Consider the following 20,362-nt stretch of genomic DNA (forward strand, 5'->3'; position numbering starts at 1 on the left):
GAAGACTGATGCTTGGGTGAAGGTTAACTGAAAGATACTCAGTTATTTTGAGATATGAGAAGCAAAATCACTGGCTCTGGAGGGCAGTACGGGGTCTTAGAATTGAAGCACAGGCTGCAGGTACGGGTGGCAAGACACTGTGGGCAGTGGGCTCTGTTCTCAGCAGCTCGAGACTTTGTACTCTTTCCACTCAAGACACCTTGTGAAGTCTCAGCTGCGTCACCAACCCAACTTTTCTTGCTGTTTCTCTGCCATCTAGTGGCTGCTCTGGAGCACTACAGGTCCCCCTTGTGGCCATTTTCCTTAGCCCCTCCAGTATCTTCCTAAATAATGGTACCACTTAAGACACCCAGGAATTATGCTGATACTTAATCTATACTGCTGTTCTTAACATGGCAAGGTGGGAATTGATTCTGCTTTTCAAACAGGAACACGCAGGCTTACAGAAGTCAAGTCATTTCGTTAAGGGTCAGTGGAAAGTATCATGCCACTTTATAGTCCACCTGAAGGGAGGAACAGAAGGCCCTAAAACTAAAAATAATCTCAATTCTTCCATAAATCCCTATATGCTCCAGTTCAGTTCAGTCGCTCAGTCGTGTCCCACTCTTTGCAACCCCATGAATCGCAGCACGCCGGGCCTCCCTGTCCATCACTAACTCCCGGAGTTCACTCAAACTCATGTCCATCAAGTCAGTGATGCCATCCAGCCATCTCATCCTCCGTCGTCCCCTTCTCCTCCTGCCCCCAATCCCTCCCAGTATCAGGGTCTTTTCCAATGAGTCAACTCTTTGCATGAGGTGGCCGAAGTATTGGAGTTTCAGCTTCAGCATCAGTCATTCCAATGAATATTCAGGACTGATTTCCTTTAGGATGGACTGGTTGGATCTCCTTGCAGTCCAAGGGACTCTCAAGAGTCTTCTCCAACACCACAGTTCAAAAGCATCAATTCTTCGGCACTCAGCCAACTCTCACAGTCCAACTCTCACATCCATGCATGACCACTGGAAAAACCATAGCCTTGACTAGACAGACCTTTTCCTCACAATTAATTACCATCCTAGTCAAGTGGATGGTACAGCAGCCTCCTCCAGCCACAGAACACATTGGGCAAAGCACTGGGAATTGAGCAAATCACCCTACTCAATTTCTCTGCCTGAAAATTGAGAGGCCACACAAAACATCTACACAAACACAAAATCATTATATATAATAGCCAAAAGGTGGAAACAAGAGTCCATCAAGTCATGGATGAATTATACAAAATGTCCATACAGCAGAATATTAGCCATAAAAGGGAATGAATTTCTGATATATGCTAAAATACGGGTGAACCTTGGAAACATTACATTAAACTGATGAAACCAAATAAGAGCACACAGAACTGTACAATTCCATTTATATGAAATGTCCAGAATAGGCAAATCTATAGGAAGAGAAGTAATATCAGTGGTTGCTTAGAAATGGAGGCACTGGGGGCAGGAGGGCTCAGGCGGCGATAGCAAGAGTTCAGGGTTTCTTTCTGAGGCAAAGAAAACATCCTCGGGACCTCCCTGGTAGTCCAGTTAAGACTCCACTCTTCCACTGAAGGGGATGTGGGTTTGATTCCTGATAAGGGAACTAAGATCCCACATGCCGTGTAGAACAACCAAATAAAAAGGTCACAGTAGCACAACTGAACAAATATATAAAAATCATTGAAATTTTCAGTTATAAGTACTAGGGATGTAATGTACAGCATGACAAAACTAACAACACCGTACGTTATATATGAAAGTTAGGAGAGTACATCCTGAGTTCCCATCACAAAGGAGAAAATGTTTTCTATCTGTATGAGATGATGTTCACCGAACTTATTGCGATCATTTCATGTTGCATGTAAGTCAAGGCAATACACTGCACACCTAAATTTATACAGGGCCATATGTTAATTCTATCTCAAAATAAGGTGGAAAAAAAACCCACCGAATTTGTACACCTTAAATAAACTGTATAGTATGTGAATTCTCTCTCAATTGTCGCATTTACACACACACACATACACACAATGAGAGGGTTGGTCTAAATAATCTCTAAAGACCCTTCCAGTTGTCATTTAGGGGACAGGGTCATCTATCACTATCAGCCCAGCACTGATCACCTGACCTGAAGAGATGCAACCTGGTATTAAGACCAGTCCCATCAAAAGCCACCTGAAGAACTTTGCTCCACCCTCTGGAGCAGCCTCTGCCTCCAAATGGTAGATGCACTCTCTTCCTACCTTGAGGAACACCCACACAGTGGACATCTACACACCCACTCACTCTAGGGGGGAAAAACAGGGCAATGCAGCCTGCCTCGGACTCTGAACTTTCTCTTTTTACAGAGGTCCTCCAAAGGTGTGGCTCCAACTGGAGCTCAACCCTCCTGAGAATGTTCATTCTCACTTGAAGGGGACAAGCATGTCTTGTAGGAAACACATTGGCTTTTGGAATCAGACAGCTCTGGAGCTGAAACATGGTTTCATTATTTTGAAGCTGCAGAATCTTGGGCAACTGACTTGGCTACTCTGAGCCTAAATTTCCAGTCAGATGAGTAAGTTCCCACTTCTGGTAAGGGAGTAGCATGTGTATCATTTGAGAATACCATTCCATCAGCCACGCACACTGCACATCAGAAACCCCCTCCCCTGTGAGCCCTGGCTCAAAAACTCTGACCACTTGAGTCCTGTATGACAGTTCCACCTCACTTTCAGTCTTTTAAGCACTTAAGAGAATCTCATGGCCCACAACCTCTGGGGGAAAACCCCATACCCTCAGACTTCCTGTTTCCCTGTAATTTATTAAATACTATGTTTTGTTACTTTTCATTAATAAGAACGGTTTATCTGGTCTTTCTAAAAAGTGAGTCCTTTGTTGTGTAACAGGGACAAAGTCCTGAACGATGTATAGGATCCAAGTTGGTTCTGCCACCACATATGCTGTGGCTTGTTAGTGAAGCTTATACCCTCCCCTGCTCCGTATGTAAAATGAGGGACTAAAGATAATTTCCTATTTCTTCTAGGTATACGAGACCCTCGCCCAAACCTGTGCCTGTTAACATTTATTTAAAAAACAACTGAACAAACACACAGCACGTTTGAATGAGGCAGAAAAGATGTCTACAACCAGAATGCAGAAACATGCTGCTGGGGACAGACGAGCCGCCTGCTCAATTTCAAGCTGTTATCACAGGTGCTACACACCAGACTCTCCCTCCAACCTGTGCTCTGACTTTTCTCTTTCCACAGGACCGGACAGGAATTTGTCACCCTAGTTTAAAAAACAAAAACAAAACTCCTGAGGAGGTAGGCATTATTATCCCCACAAGAAAATATCAAATAACTTGCCCAAGATTATACAGCAGGTAAACAGTACAGGCAAGCTTCAAACCCAGGCAGGCTGGCTCTAGAGTCTCTATAATGGCCTCCTGCAAAATGAACAATATATAAACAAGTGTTTCCTGAAGTGAACAAATGCCTAAGCTCAAGAATAAATCACACTGGGTGACTTACCATTTGAACCCACAAATAATATAAAATCGGATGCTCTTCTATGAGAGTAATTCTGTAACAGACCAATCTTTGTCCTTCTGTCTGACAGAACATTCACTGGGGGATGAAGATACATTATTCTTGATCTTTATGACAATTCTGCTAAAAACTCAGCAGGTATTATTGGCTCAACTTACAAATGTGTAAATATTGAAAAACTGAAGTCTTAGTTTGCTCTAACACTGCTAGTTACTGACACAGTCGAACTCATAATTAGGTTCCCTCTACTCCAAAGTATATGTATTTTTCTTTTTATTCCATACTGTTTCTCTTTAAAATTACTTGCTTAAGTCACAGCAGCTCTGTTCCCCATGATACATTTTCGGTCTCTGTAACACGGCTCTATGCAAGATTTTACTTGGAATAAAAGAGGCCTACTGCTAAAAAGATACAAACCAAAAAGGAGCTGAACACCATTTTATCTACACATGGAGAAACTGAGGCTCAAAAAAGGTACAGCAACTTGTCCAAGGGAATTCTGATGCCCCAACTAGAACCTGCACTTCCAAATAGCAATCCAGAGCTTTTTCCAGTAGAGATATCACCTACCACGGGAGAAACGAAGAGGTAAGATCAAACACCATAATGCAAGCTAGAAGCAAAACATTACATTTATCAGGGTTCAAGAATCTTACAGGTTAAGGAAAGATTGGTCTTAAAAGAAATTGGTGTTTAAGACAGAGGAATTTTACAGGAGCAGACAAGAGAACTATCAATGGCGTCCCAGAGTGAAGTCATTCTCACATGAAGCAAGTGAGTTCGCAGGTGCCTGCCCACCTCACAAGCTGCCAAGGGATCCACTGAACTCCCTGACACCAATACAGCTGTGAAATACTAAAGCCGTAGAGAAGAGGTGGCAGTTCTTAAATGAGTAAGAGATTCAGAATCAAGCCAAACATCCCTCCCCCATTAGACCAGTGCAGATCTTATAGAGCTTTTACAAAGGAGGTCCAGGAAGCTGCACTAAGGGTCCACTGTGGGCCTGGCACCGAGGACAGCCAGCCAGCCCTGCCCCAGAGCAGGTTAGGTGTGAGGTGGGGGGACAATACGCCCGAGCTCCCTGCAAGGATTTCCTATTCCTGGCAGTGGGGCTGAAGCCCCCTCTTTCACAGCAGCCCGAGACCCAGAAGCCAAGAGGGTTCCCTGGCCCTGGTTCAAAGTGAGCCAATGGTGATGAGAGCTTCAATTTATCCCATTTACTCCTGAGTATCTACTACTTGCCCAGGACCATGCTAAGTGCTTCACATTATAGCATTTTATTTAACCCTCACATCTTTAAGGTAACAGAATACTTTTATTTCACAGAGGAGCATGCAAAGCTCAGAAGGCTTATGGTACTTGTCTAAGGCCAAAGGTCAAGTCACTGACAGAGCCAAAGCTGTGTAACTTCAGTCCTGCCATCTGGCAAGTGATGTCATCTATCTTCCCTCCCTTAGGGGGTCCCATTAAAGACCAAGTAAAAGCACTAATACAAGCACAGACCAAGTCTAGGCTCACTACGTAAACTCAGGACAGAGTGAGGAACCCTGACCTCTGGAGAGATGCAGCCCCAGAATTCCAAACGCTTTTCCTTTATTTGGGTCAAGCTAATGAGAATTTTGTTATCTAGTAATAGAGTTCCTTTCTCCTGATCAGGCCCATGCTAGATATATGGAAAACAATGGTGTGATTCTAAAGGTCATTCTGTGAGTTGCATGGGCTTCCCATGTGGCACTAATGGTTAACACCCTGCCTGTCAACGCGGGAGATGTAAGAGATATGGGTTTGACTCCTGGGTCAGGAAGGTCCCCTGAAGGAGGGCTAGGCAACCCACTCCAGTATTCTTGCCTGGAGAATGCCATGGACAGAGGAGCCTGGTGGGTTATAGTCTATATGGTTGCAAAGTCGAACACAACCGAAGTGACTTAGCACGGCACGGCACCAGGTCTCATGGTACTCCCATCACCTCCCTGGCCTTGGTTACTCTCTAAGGTCCAGCTTTCTCATCAACAGACCCTGCTCTGCCAACCCACAGGGCTGCTATGATGAAAAAAAAAAAAAAAAAACACATCTCTACAGTTGAGCAGGGACTACAGGCAGACTATACAAAATCAAAGGCACCTCAAGATCCTCTAAATCTATGCAAAGGAAAAGGGAATCATTCTCTCAAGCCAGAACTGTTCCTAAAGTCACCTTTCCCAGAAGGTCCTACCCAATAACCTGCCATTACAGATAAAGCCTTTTACACTGCCATGCTTGCCCTCTGCATTACACGATGCTTGAACTACAGTTCTTCAGCTTTGTAATTGGTCATATACATTTTATTTTCACAATATATGTGTGGTTAAGCACACAGGTTCCAGAATCAGATAGACCTGAGTTCTAATTCTGGTTGGAGATGTTAATTATGAAGTCTCAGAGTCCTTATCTGTAAAACAAAGTTGCATGTGTGCTCAGCCATAGACTGTAGTCCATCAGGTTCTTCTGTCCATTAAGTCTTCCAGGCAAGAATACTAGAGTGGGTTGACATTTCTTACTCCAAGGCTCTTCCTGACCCAGGGATTGAACTTACATGCCCTGTGTCTCCTGCTTGGCAGGCAGATTCTTTACCACTGAGCCACCTGGGAAGCCCCATAAAGCAGTTACTTGCAACATAAATCTCACAGGGCTGTTCTGAGCATTAAATATGATAATACTGTGGGTTCAACACAGTGCAAGCACACAGTAGTAGTAAACATCGCTATTTGTAGTCAGTAAACATCGCTATTCTTTTACCAAAGAGTATGTTCCATTTCTTTTATGAACCTCAGTAACTAGAGCCCTCCTGGAGTAATTAGTGCTCCCTCTCTAACACTCAGATGTTTGTGGGGGCCCCTAAGAGCTACCTCTCTTCACACTACACCCATCCCTAACCTGGGCTCCTGTCTACTCCAACATGCCAGGTGCCTCTCTGTCTCCTTTCCTTCCTCCCAGAAATCCACACTCATCCACCTGACCCCTCCAGCCTTGTGTATCTCTGCATGTCCAAATCAGACCCATCTTTCACCTTTTTCAAGAAGCCTTTCCTGATTTACTTTTACCTCCTACCTTTCCTCTCCCCAACAACACACCCACACAGCTCAATGTGATTTCTCTTCTTCTTGGCGTGTTCAGTTCCCCTCCCTGACTTTCATTCTTATTAGAACCGTCCACATCCATCCCACTAACAGAGGGCTTCTTAGTACTAAATGAACATGTAAAACTGACATTACACAAAACAAAAGCATGGGGGAGATGTGAGTTCTTAATTATGTTTCTGAATAATTCTTGCTGCTGCTGCTAAGTCGCTTCAGTCGTGTCTGACTCTGTGCGACCCCATAGACGGCAGCCCACCAGGCTCCCCTGTCCCTGGGATTCTCCAGGCAAGACCACTGGAGTGGGTTGCCATTTTCTTATCCCTTGATATTCACAAAACGGCTTGGACCAGCAAAATCGTCACGCTTAGCTTCAGGGATTTGGCCAACCTGGGACAAGAGTCCTGGTAATTCTGGGGCACGGAGGAAAGCTGCACGGCTGACCTCATCTTCAGAGGGGTTTTTTTTACGTGTTCCTGCCTCCCGAGTGTCTGAGAAGGAAAGCAACTTCAGAGACGAAGCATATCCAGCTTCTGGGATACACGCCCTATGACCATGAAGTATTTCTATTAAATTGAGAAGCTTGAATCTTAGATTCTTCTTTTTTTTTTTTTTTTTTTGGCAATTTGTTTCATATATGATATTATACATGTTTCAATGCCATTCTCCCAAATCAAAAAATATGGAACGTGTCACGAATTTGCATGTCATCCTTGCGCAGGGGCCATGCTAATCTTCTCTGTATCGTTCCAATTTAGTGTATGTGCTGCCGAAGCGAGCACTTAGATTCTTCTTAAAGAAAGCTCTAAACTACCTGGAGCTCTACCGCCTTAGCTCTATAAACAGTGAATCTGTACTCCTATACTCAAACACAAACTCTGCAATATACACCCAGGAGCAATGTCACAATGGTGTTAGTAAGTACTCCCTCACATAAACCTAAATTCTCCCCAGTGCAAAGCAAATCTGGTAGCTGTTAATATTTGCATTACACTTATGTGTTTACAGAACACAGTCACATATATGACATAATTTAATTCTCACACTCACCACCTGAGATGTAGAATTTACCATTATTCCTATTTACAGATGAAGCAAATGGAGCCAACAGACATTCACTGACAAAATCACGCAGCTAGTACAGTCTTATAATTCAGGGCAACTATATCCCACCAGCACACACCACCTCAGATTTTTACATTCTGACTGGTACAAATTCTGACTCCTAACTTCTCCTAGATAATTCAGAAATTTCCCTCGTCCACCAGGGAACTGGCTCAGTCACTATTCCTTTCTACCTCACCACCTTCTCCCCACCTTCTGCCATCAAGACCCTACACTGGCGGTCCCTGGCAGTCCAGAGGAGCCTGGGAGGGTTACAGTTCATGGGGCCGCAAAGAATTGGACATGACTTAGCAACTAAACAACATCAAAACCAGTGGTGAGGGCCCCACACTTCCACTGCAGGGGATATGGGTATGATCCCTCGTTGGGAAACGAAGATCCCACACGCCCAGGAGCCAGGGGAAAAAAAAACACCCACATACAGGGATGCTGTTAGGGAGAGTCCACCTGGAGTCACTATCAGTTTTAACTTAAATTCACCACTAGATGGAGTTAATCTCAACAATCCAAGAAATCCATGGGCTACAGAACAGAGTTTAAAATAGCTCAACAAATTGTTTAAAAGAAAGAGATAGCTGGATACTGGCACAAGTTTTCCCACTTACATGAGGCTATACCCCAAATAGCCAATGGCCCATTACCAGGTAGTTAAGAAAGAATTTTCAGTTCAGACTTTATGGCTCAAAAGCAATGATTATCTGTAAACCCACCCAGGTACTCTGCTCCAGTTGCTGCCTCTGAGAGGACTGGTCACATGGGCTTTGCATCAACTTACACCTAAACCACAAACCAAGAAACTAAGACCCCATACAACCAAATATTAATGTATCAGAATAAGGCTAATACGAAGGAAACCATTACCTATTTAACCACTCAAAAAAAAAAAAAAAAAAAAATCAACCCACTTGCAACTATACTCACTGACAAAACAGGAAATAAAAGCCAAGTGACACTGCCCAAAGGTCTGACAAATAACTAGGATCGGTGTGGGGGTGGGGTTGGGTGGGGGTGGGGTGGAGTTGCAGCAGAGGAAACAAGTGACCATGAGTTAACACGAGATTTCACCTCCTACAAGTCCAATGTACTCTACTGGAATAACTTCAATTTATAATCATAGCACTACCTTATATTTTTGAATCTGGACCAGTGTACTCTCTGCAGATGAATCAGAATATTCCTGGAAGAGTAAAAGACCTCCATCTTCAATGAAATCTGTACAGTACACTTATCTTGAAGTTATCAGGGAAATACAGCCTTCCTCTACATTCTAGCTTTAATTTAGAAAACCTTAGCTGAACTCTACACCTCAAATACCTGCCCCCTTCTCAAACTGCTGCCTAAGTAACCTAACCGCTGAGACAACGGCCTAAACTATCTCAGTGTCAGTCCACCAGTAAGACCATGACTACGCACTTTGTAAAACTAAGGCTTACGAAGAACTGAATGCTAGCTTGGGAGCACAAGTATGGAGAGCCTCTTCCTCAAAGGAGAAAAAAGCTTTAAAGACTGTAGTCCAAAATTACTCTAAAACTCAGGTCAGATATAAATGAAACCTTAAAGAGACAATCTAGTGCCACAGTTCCGAAACCTGGGGCATATTAAAATAGCAAATGACCTTTAAAGCCATGATGTTCCTACAAAAAATAATTTGAAAAAAATTGTGATACCCAGACCCTATTTCCAGGGATTGCCTAAAATTGCTGCAGGCATTATTTTCCTTTTTTTAAATAAGCTCCAAAGGTGCCATCCACACAGTCAGAGTTAAGAACCACTGAGGCACACACTGGTCCCCAAACATAACGAATCCAAGGTCTATCTTCAGTTCAGTTCAGTTCAGTCGCTCAGTCGTGTCCGACTCTTTGCGACCCCATGAATCGCAGCACGTCAGGTCTCCCTGTCCATCACCATCTCCCAGAGTTCACTCAGACTCACATCCATTGAGTCGGTGATGCCATTCGGCCATCTCATCCTCCGTCGTCCCCTTTTCCTCCTGCCCCCAATCCCTCCCAGCATCAGAATCTTTTCCAATGAGTCAACTCTTTGCATGAGGTGGCCAAAGTACTGGAGTTTCAGCTTTAGCATCATTCCTTCCAAAGAAATCCCAGGGCTGATCTCCTTCAGAATGGACTGGTTGGATCTCCTTGCAGTCCAAGGGACTCTCAAGAGTCTTCTCCAACACCACAGTTCAAAAGCATCAATTCTTCGGCACTTAGCTTTCTTCACAGTCCAACTCTCACATCCATACATGACCACTGGAAACACCATAGCCTTGACTAGATGGACCTTTGTTGGCAAAGTAATGTCTCTGCTTTTCAATATGCTATCTAGGTTGGTCATAACTTTCCTTGGGAATATCTAGAAACTAGATTGATTCCCAGGTCCTACCCCACACCTATGTAGACTTGCACTTGAAACCTCAATGATAGTTAAGTACAGACTCATTTTATATACAAAGGGGCCAGGAGAGTGAAGCTGCCCGCACACGGAGTTAGGGCTGTCATTCTCCAATGGCTCCAGAGCCTAGTACAGAACAAGAGCTCTGACGAATGAATGTATGTCATGGGCATACACGTGCAGAGAAAAGTTTTACTCTCTCAAATGGTTATTCAAAAAAAAGGCAGGTATCAAAACTTTATGTAAAGGAAAGAAAATTCCAAGCAGAAGTCAGGAACTCACATCTGTTTTATTCTCTGCTAATATCCTCAAGAGCCTTATTAAGAAGGAAAGAAAGAAAACCGTTCTTTTTAATTACTAAATCTGAGGGAAATGAACATCTGAGTGGCAGGCTTTTGGGCCTGGCTATGTGGAACCCTCTGGACAATGGAATGTGAGGGATTTTCAATGTGCTTGCTCCTGCACCCACTCTGGCTCACCACCTAATGTCTTCTCTGGAAGGCTCCAGAACAAGAAACATGAAGCCAACCTGAGCCCAATCTGAAGCTTGGAGGCAAAATCCAACTGACCCACAATCTAGAAAAATAAATGCTGTTGGATAAAGCCAGCTGAGAGTTAGAGTGGTTTGTAATGTACCATTATTGTAGGAATAGTTAATAAAATTTTTTTTAAAAGGAGGAGGGGCTCTTTAGAAAAAAAAAAGTAATATATAAACAAAATATTGTAACAGCCATGGAAAGAAGAAAATATTAAGGTGTGGTCTTCTGTTGAGCTTTTTAAGTTAAATCACCATGCTCTGACGTTAGGGCAAACTGGGTAAGTCTTACAGAAAACACTGAGAGCTAAATCAGGAATGTGATTCAAAGATACTCCGCTCACATATTATTCAGATATCCTAACCATGAAGAGCTCAGCCTTTCCTGAAAAATAACAGAGTTGCTACTTCTTGGTGAAAAACCTTCCAAATTTTCAATGTATGTTAGCTGTACCCAGAGAAGACTAACCTCAAGAAGCAGGGTCCCTGTACACCAGTTCCTTAGCATTCAGCACCCTCCAATAACCACTAACAACATCAAAATGGGAGGAGGAAAACAAGAGAATAGTCCAAATCTAACAATGAAGAAAAAGTAGTATCTTATCCATTCTATGAAGATATTGTGAAGATAATTAGAAGACACCAATGATCTAACGACAGCTTTTCAGAAAAAAGCACCACTACACTAAATGTATAACACAAAACTTTAAGAGGTATTCTGATTATATTCAATACTACGAAAATAAGCCCTGCCTCAGAAAAAGGAAATATAACATTTTAGAATAAAGGAAATATTGTAATCATTCCTTTGATTCCACGATCAACGTTCTATTCCCTTAAAATATATTAATATAGTCCTTCTACTGGCATAAAATCCAACTCAAAGGGAATTCCCTGGGAGTCCAGTGGTCAAAACTAGGTGCTTTTACCGCTGGCGGCCTGGGTTTGATCCCGGGTCAGGAACTAAGATCCTGCAAGCCATGTGGTGCAGCCAAAGAGAAAATCCAGCTCAAAGGATGCCAACTTTAACAAACTACAGAACCTATTTCTAAGACATTCAGTAAAACATCAGTATTTTAGAAATACAGTGATGTATTTATTGGGTGTTGTATTAGGCTAAATGTTGTAAATTTTGCCATAAACTAAGTCTGCTAAGGACTTTTTAAAATAGCCCTTTTCCAATCTCTATTATCACACACGCTGGGCAGTATCACTAAGCCAAAGATAACAGACAAGTTTGTTAAGTCAAATAGAAAAACAATATTTAAACAGAAAACAATGTCAGTTTCATCCATTTGCTTCTGATATTGGAAATCAAATTGAAAATGCCTAACTAGAAAACAATGTTAGCTTTAAGCACCACTGTTCTTCTGATGTGTGAAAAATACAACAATACCACCACGTAACCTGCTCTATTTCATTTATTCATTCTTGAAACCATGTACTCATCCAATGACTATTTTCAGAGCTATCTCTTATGTGCTCTAGACCAGGGATCCAGTGAGAATCAGGATGGACCCATATGCCACTATACCAAGAACAAGGGATACGGAGTTCCTGCTCCCCAGAGTCTCATAACATGATCCATGTGTCTCTCCCAGGTACGGCCAACACGGAAGAAGTAAGACACATTGGTTAAAACAGTAAAGCCTAGATTTGCTTCCTCCTAACATCTTCCCAACCAGCCCAGCTAAGTTCTAGCACAGAACAGAATCAAGTCAAACATGACTCCACATAGAAAACTATGAAAATGAGGCTACACACTGCATCAGCCTTATTAACTGAATTAACAGCCCTTAGTGTCTAAGATTCTCATACAGATCAGTATAATGCTCTTAAAAATAAATGAATCATTCTTGGCACCTACAGAAAATGTGCCCTATATTCAGATACAAGGCACAGAATCTGTAATTTGATAGAAGCAGTTTGTGGTTAACACCTTTGGAGCAGTGGTTCTCAAACTTGGCTGCATAATGGAAGTACCTGGAAAGCTTCTAAATAATCCCCTGCTCAAGCCGCACTCTATAAAGCAGCAAAGTATGAAAACCACTGATACAGAAAACTTGGGAGAAAAAATGGCTGCTTTCCCACTAATCCATGGATTGGAGGTACGCTGTCATTTCAACAACACGGGCACTGAGCTGCCAGAGCACTTCTCTATGGAACCCACTCGATATTAAAGAAAAGGAGTTTGTAGGCTACCTGTCAAACTTAGGGGAGAAGGCAGAAACCTGAATATGAGGAGAGGAAAAAATATCTCAACCTGAATTCCAAAGAACAAGTACATTAAATCTTTATGTTCTAAATTTTTATCCTGAATCTGTTAGAAATTGATGTCAATGAGAGTCAAGTTCCCACTCCTAAATGTCTAAAGATTAAGAGGCGGAGGGAAAATAACAACCCCCAGGCTGACTTGTGAAGGGTTTTTTTGTTTGTTTAATACATCTGAAAAGAATGCATATACAAAGAATTGAGACATGAGAAAGCATTGGTTCAACACTAATGAAATCTACAAGAATTAGGATTTGGGGAAGGTGGGGAAGATAACCTAACATTTTTAAAACTTGAAAACTGCAACGAAAATAAGCTGATAAAATCCTTATTAACACTTATGAAGAGTCTTCCTAAGACTCTCCCTAGGATTTTTACTGAACTAGAGAGCCTCACCTGGCTGCTCTAGGGTTCCTTGTATGCAAAACAGAAATAAGGGGATTCCCCTGACTGGTCCCCATGTTGTTAAAGGTTCTCCCCACCCCCACCCCACCCCCAGCTTCTTAATGAAGCAGGTCTCCATCCTCAGACTTGGAAGAGGATGTGAATCATCCCACAGGCATCTGTCTTCTAGCACCACCCCTTGGATTTCCTCTATATACCAGGTCTTCAGCTGTGTTCTAGGAACACCATATCATACACTATTAAGCTGCATGTCTATCCTAAGCATATTAAGACAATGACTGACAGGGGGAAAAAAAAAGTTTTTTAATTATGTACTCAATCCATTTGGTGTATTTCAAAAGGTGCAATACTTTTCTTCATTTATCAGTGAAAGAAGTTAGAAATTAACTTCAAAAAAAAAAATCAGCAAATGGCAAACAAATTTCCTTGAGAGTCACAGTCACATATATAGTGCATCCTAGAAAAGAGGAGGGGCGAGACAGGTTCCACCCACTTTCATGAGTTTCATCAAATACTGGACCTACTCAAGGGTGGAGAGAAAAGGCAACTTTCAAAAAGGAGTATATTATTAAATGAGGCGTTTACTATACTCCTTCCTAAGAGCACCAGGTGGGGAACATGTTCTCTAAACTAGATCTAGGAAGTGGAACATGGAATCAATCCATCCTCCTCCCCTAAGGGCTGTCCAATGGTTAATGGATTTAAAAAAAAAAAAAGACTAAATATAAACAAATCCCACACACACTCCCCCGCCCAAACGAAAAAAAAAAGAAAGAAAAAAAAAAAAACACTAGATATCCCAGATTACTCGCCGGAGTGGAACCCGGGAACAGCTTCAACAGCCCAAATTAGTCTGTTACAGAGTCATCACAAGCATGCCTTGCTTTTAAACAAACAAAAAAAATAATAATAATTTTTTTGAAACGACAAAACAAAAACTAGTACTGATCACTTTTCTGACAATACACAATTACTCAAAATTAACTAGTATTGAGAGGGGGAAGGGGGCCATACCTATGGGCCTTGTCTCACACAAGTGCATGTGGGTAGGTGCAGGGCATTTGTCATTATTGCAAAAACGAATTTTAATTTTTAATCTTTAGTTTGATTTAAACATTGCTTTTAGTATGATGCCGACACCAGCTGTGCAGAAAGGGCTCTGGAGAGACGTTCATAGCAGCACACACCTGCGGCTCTTCTTCGGTTCTGGAGGCTCCAGGGCAGCCAATATTGCTTCATCAAATACATTCTTTAGGCCTTTCTGAAAAGGGGTAGAAAGAAAAAAATTTGCAGTCTGATACTCAGTATAATAAAATTGAAGATCAAATTTAAAACATTCAAACCCCCAAGAGTTGGCCAAGAACGAGTCACTGAAAAATCCTGAATCTCAACACAATTATCTCACTTCACCAAGTTCTGTCCAGGCAGGGCACTGGAAGGATCCAGCAATTCAGGAGCAGAGGAGCAGATATTCATGAGTGAGACAGTGGTTCTTTGAGAAAGCTTTCTGCAGACCAATGTATGTCACAAGAAGCAAACAAGCACACGTGTCATTTGCTCATTCAATATGAGTTTTGTACAATGTGCTGCTGAAACATTTTCCATAAAAACAACTAAGCAGCTCTGCATTCAAATGAAACAGCTGAATATGAAACAGGAGCGAGAGGTCGGGCACTGGGCAGCGGCATCCTTATCACATGGAAGGCGCAGGCAAAGATGGAGAGAGCGATGACAGTGGCTGCATCAAAGGTATTCCCTCTCAACTCCCTTTTTCCCACCAATTAAGAGCCAGGGGGTTCAAGGAAGCAGAAACGTGGGTACCTGATACATATGAGAAACTAGAGCCAGTCAGTGCAACAGGAATAAAAAGCTTCATCAGGCATGTATACAAACAATTGTATATTTTTAATTTCAAAATTTGAAGGTAACCACAATTGTATGTTTCCCCTCACAACAATAAAATCAGAAGCAGGAAAATATAAAGGTGGCAGCTTTACATCTCAACATTAACAAACCTTCAGTCAACTGTTAAAATGGATGCTATTCTTAAAAGAGTGTAACAAATGATCTCATAAAGCAGTAGCAGGTACATCAGTATCTTTCCCACCCAGACTGACAAACTCTCCACTACAGCACAGACAGCCACAGCAATTGCAACACAAAGTTTCACTGCACAAAGGAAAACCAGAAAAGAATCCTCCCTTCCCCAGTACACTCTACCAGCAGGTCACCCTTTCCCCATAAATTTTGTCATGCAATTACAATTAACAATGGGTCACAAGCGTAAAACGATGTTTGTGTTATTTTCTCCATCAAGAACTAAGATCTAGAAGTGTTAAAAACTCTTAATTTTCTCCAAGAGGACATTCTTAATTGCCAGACCAAGTTCCCTTTTGCAATAGTAATCCAAACCAAAAAGCTCTCAGCATCAGGCAACTCAAGCAGCAGAAAGTTAAACAAGTCCAACTTGACTACTGATCACAAAAAATATTCTATAAGATATTGCATTCTTGATCAAAAACTAATACAGAGGTTGCTCTAAGGTAGTGAGTAAAAAGACGCAGAGGCTTTCAAACAGGATGGTTTTATTCCTTTGTTTTTAAACGATCTTTCTACAGTAGTGGGACAGGAAGCAGCAGCAAAGAGGGGAAGGAGAAAACAGTTTAGAATATACAGCACTTCCTTTTGGGTTGAGTTTCCGGAGGCTCGAGGGCAGCTAGGATAGCCTCATCAAACACATTCTTCAGACCTCTCTACAAGACAGAGGGGAGGAGAGAGAATAGCAGCCAGGTTAGAGGATTAGAAAGACTAGCAGATACAACAGCAGTCCGGATTAAATGGGTTGAATTCACAGAAGCAATGCACCTTTAGAAAAGTAACTGCCAAAAAGCTGGATCTTAAGTCCATTATCAACAGAGTAAAAAACTGAACAAACGTCTTACCTCAAAAAAGGTTAACGGAGCAAGAAAACAATTTTTGTGACAATGCCATGTTGATTTCTAGAACAATCACACTTTGAAATCTAACATTACAACATATTAATGAAAACAGTGCCAGAGAAATAAAATGGATACATAAACACAAGATACATGCATTAAATAATTAGGATTAGTACTTGTAAAATACCCAAGTACATCTAATGACAAGAATGGCACACACAGTTTGGAACTAAACCTATTACAATTTCAGGCTTCTGTGAATTCATCCCCTGAATAACTGAAGGACACAAATAGCAGACTAACAAGCATGCTACATGTTTCTAGATTCAATGACGTATCTAGATGGGATTAATCAGGATTTCAGATTAAACAAGTTTTCCAGAACAACAGGTTCAGGCATTTAGAAAAAGTGTTAATTGTTCAGCAGTACCAACTGGGAGAAGTTTAAAGAAAAGACTCTAGAAACAGCATACACTTCAGTTATTCAGTAATGTGTTAGAGCAAGTAACCACCACCCAATAGGAAAACAAAGAATGGGGTCCTAGAATGAGTTTTAGCAAGCAAATCAATGCTTTTAATGTCCGCGTGGGGTATCAGAGCATAAAGCATGGAGTGAAAACAAAGAATATTCTCAGCTCTATAAGGAGTAAGATGCAGAAACACACTTACACCTCAGCCAGAACTCCAGCGTGACAGTATGACTCAGCAGTACTGGTACCAGGTCTACAGACTCAACCTAAACTCAACCTAAATCTGAAGCCACAGATTTACCACCCAAACAAGTTTCACATGTCCTTTAGGTCAGCTGGATCCCAAGTAAACATGCCCCCCAAAGCCCCAGAGCACAGCTCCGGTACCAAATGTGCGAGCCCCAGACGTTCCCGCTGGCCCCACTTTGCTCACCGCCCCCACCTACTATCTTAGAGGACTGGCACCACATATTCCATTAGGTACAAAATAAATGAGAAATAACAATAAGCACTTGAAAAGAAACAAAGGTTAAAAAAAGTTTTCTTCCTTCTGTGTCTTTCACAAACTAGAAATGCTGAACAAGTCAAAGGTTCCTCTGAAATTCTTTCTACGTATCTAGGAGCAAATTCTGGTTGTCAAACATAAAAGAAAGGAGGGAAGCTATGAAGGGGAAATAAATTTTATAAGGGGAAAAAAGAGGACAACAATAAGAAACTAGGGCGTCCCTTAATAAGAAGCAAATATGTTCCTGCTTATTGACAAAGATCAACTAATCCCCCACAAGACAAACCTAATCTTTGCTTTAATCACACTATCTGATTATATAAAGAGTTCAGTTTTAGAGGAACCAACAAATTCTGGAGTCCTAAAAACTTCGGCTTCCAAACTGTACCAGGGACCCCATTTTCTGTCTTCTCTTTTGATTTCTCCAAACTTCAAAATCTGATAAGAAAAATATATTTACTAAGACTTCCAAATTTCTGTTCTCTGAAAAGGGACTTCCTGAATAAATCTGTTCATAACGTAGAACATCTTATATGGAAGCATCCAGTTCTCTAAAATGAGCGTCTCTAGTGACCTAAAAGTGGGTCCACATGGCTTACTTGCCTCCATTTCCCCCACAGGCAACCCATATTCAGAGAATGGGGATATGCAACAATTATCTGACTCAAATGTTCCACACACATCCTTCTTCAGTACACACACACATTTTTCTGGGGATGCTAGCAAAACACAGAAGCATTAGGCATTTTTTAAAATCTCAGCCAGCTGTACAATTAAGCATTTTTTTAAATTTCAGCCATACATGTAAGAAAATATAAAATCATCTCAACTTTTAAATATCTACAGTATCAATACAACAGAAATGAACTGCCAAGAAAAACTGGGCTTGGAAGAATAAAATTAGGCCTTGAAACTATCCTGTGAAATATCCAGCTTCCAACAAAAATTTTGTCTTTACATATCCAGCCCAGGGCTAAATTGGAGATTATTAAATTATGTCTACACCCTACATACTAATACCTAGTACATGTATAATATGTAACTATATATGCCATTTTCATTTAATCAAGAATCTGTTTTTTTAATTAAAAAAAAAATCCTATCTGAAAAAGCAATGTGAAAAATAGAAGTGAATCTCACATAACTGTCAGAAATCTCTACCCTTCAGTCCTGCCTTATTTTAATTAGGCACGTCTGTTCACTGTTTTAAAAGTCAAAAAAAAGAATAAAAAGTTCTGGGCTAATTATTTCCATAATCCTTCCTTCCACCCCCCACCAGAACAATTCTCAAACGGGAGAATAGGTTGGCGATACCATGAAGGTAGAGATGAAATCACACAAGTCAGTTGTAACTCTCACCCAAAATACTCTCAACACTGCTTGCTGTCCTCAGAATCTGAATTTTCCCATCAAACTATGAAGAGAGTTCCAATTAAATCATTCAGAAAGAAAAGTGAACAGTGTAAGGAAGGAATGCCTCCCAAAATCTAGTATTCGAATAGAGACACTATATATAAAGGCAAACTTGAGAAATGGCCAAGGCAGCTTTCTCTGAAAGTCTCAATGATTATGACCAATTCCCAATTTCAGATGAATTACCCCAGGAGACTATAGCATCAGCTGTCAGTACTGATAAAAGATGAGATTTACTTAAATGAAACTTTAAGTTGGGGGCAGGGGGAAGAGGGGAATCATTCACATACTCTTATAAATATGTGCTAATCTGGACCTTACCATTAATTATGAAAAAAAAAAATAAACACAATCCCTGACCACTACAAATGATACATAAAACAGGGAGCTCACCAACACAAGCACTTTATTTAGAGATGAATAATTTTCTTCATAAAAACGGAGACCTCTAACAAGTCTTCCTGGGCAGCTTTCTTGAGTGCTGCAGACCACTGTCAGAAACAACCCAACGTCCTAAATGCTACTCAAACCATTCCACTGTTAATAGACATGGGGCTCCGCACAGTCCTCACCTGTGTGAGTGCAGAGCACTCCACATACTTGACAGCCTTCAGGTCACGGGCCAGTTTTTCAGCAGTCTCTGGAGTGATAGGCTTCTGCTTATTCTTAGCAAGCTTCTCAATAGTAGAGGGGTCATCTCTGAGATCAATTTGGGTCCCAACAAGCAAGAAAGGAGTCTTTGGACAGTGGTGAGTTATCTCAGGCACCCACTAGAGAAAAGATATTTTAAAAAAAGAAAAAAATACACCTGCATTAATCTACAAGCCTCCAGAGCTATTTACAAGTTAACAGAAGTTCTATGATAACCTTTTTTTCAGGGACAGAATATCTGACTAACTCACCTTTTCTTTCACATTTTCGAATGAGGATGGAGAGACCACTGAAAAGCAGACTAGAAATACATCTGTTTGTGGATAACTCAGCGGTCGTAATCTGTCATAATCCTCTTGCCCTAAGGGGAAGAAAACCAGAGAAATCAACAAGTGAATCTTGCTGCCTAATAGCATTAAAATCACAAGCAGTTAACAAATTAAGCATGTAGTTAACAGCACACTTACTAATGAGAACATAACTTATCTAATAAAATGTATGGCTCTGTAACAGAATATTTGAGCAATACTCTCAACTCAGCTAATTCTAGTTAAGAGGTACAAACTAACTGTGATAAAATAAGTCAGTCACAGGAATGTAGTGCTCAGTACAGGGAATACTGTCAGTAACAGTTTAGTAACTTTGCATGATGTGTATAAAAATATCAAATTACTATGTTGTACACCTAAAACTAATATAATATTGTGAGTTAACTATACATCAATAAAGAAAAAAAATGGAAAAACTGTTTTCACTGCTTTAGAACAGCAATGAATTTGTTATGTATTATTTGCCTTGTTATCAATTTACAGTTTTCAACAAACTGCTGCCAAAAATGATTAAAAATCAGATCTACTCAGATCTAAGAAACAATGACAGTGAAACTGTGTAAGGCAGGGGTCCCCAACCTCCAAGCCATGAGCCAGAACCTCCTGTCAGATCAGTGGCAGCATTAGATTAGAAATGAAGTGCACAATAAATGTAAGGCACCTGA

The 20,362-nt window shown here is 41.2% G+C and overlaps 1 protein-coding gene and 1 non-coding gene across 4 annotated transcripts in view; both read right to left on the reverse strand.

The window, feature by feature from the left end:
* Nucleotides 1-7,336: 7,336 nt before the first annotated feature.
* Nucleotides 7,337-7,442, reverse strand: LOC112583159. Its single transcript, XR_003107502.1, has one exon. It is a non-coding gene; the product is annotated as a U6 spliceosomal RNA (small nuclear RNA).
* A 5,681-nt stretch (nt 7,443-13,123) lies between these two features.
* Nucleotides 13,124-20,362, reverse strand: part of CDC42 (cell division cycle 42) — a 50,377-nt gene continuing 43,138 nt past the window's right edge. The window contains exons 4-6 of one of the 3 annotated variants that reach the window (XM_006041528.3): nt 19,620-19,729; nt 19,290-19,487; nt 13,124-14,651 (exon numbers count right to left, since the gene is read on the reverse strand). In XM_006041528.3, the coding sequence (XP_006041590.1) occupies nt 14,562-14,651; nt 19,290-19,487; nt 19,620-19,729 (398 nt within the window). In that variant the 3' untranslated portion in view covers nt 13,124-14,561. Of the gene's footprint in view, nt 14,652-15,276; nt 16,144-19,289; nt 19,488-19,619; nt 19,730-20,362 lie in introns of those variants that run through there. The other 2 variants (NM_001290930.1, XM_006041529.3) reach the window with 2 other exon arrangements.

Source organism: Bubalus bubalis, chromosome 2, assembly GCF_019923935.1.
Source record: "Bubalus bubalis isolate 160015118507 breed Murrah chromosome 2, NDDB_SH_1, whole genome shotgun sequence".
NCBI lineage: Eukaryota > Metazoa > Chordata > Mammalia > Artiodactyla > Bovidae > Bubalus > Bubalus bubalis.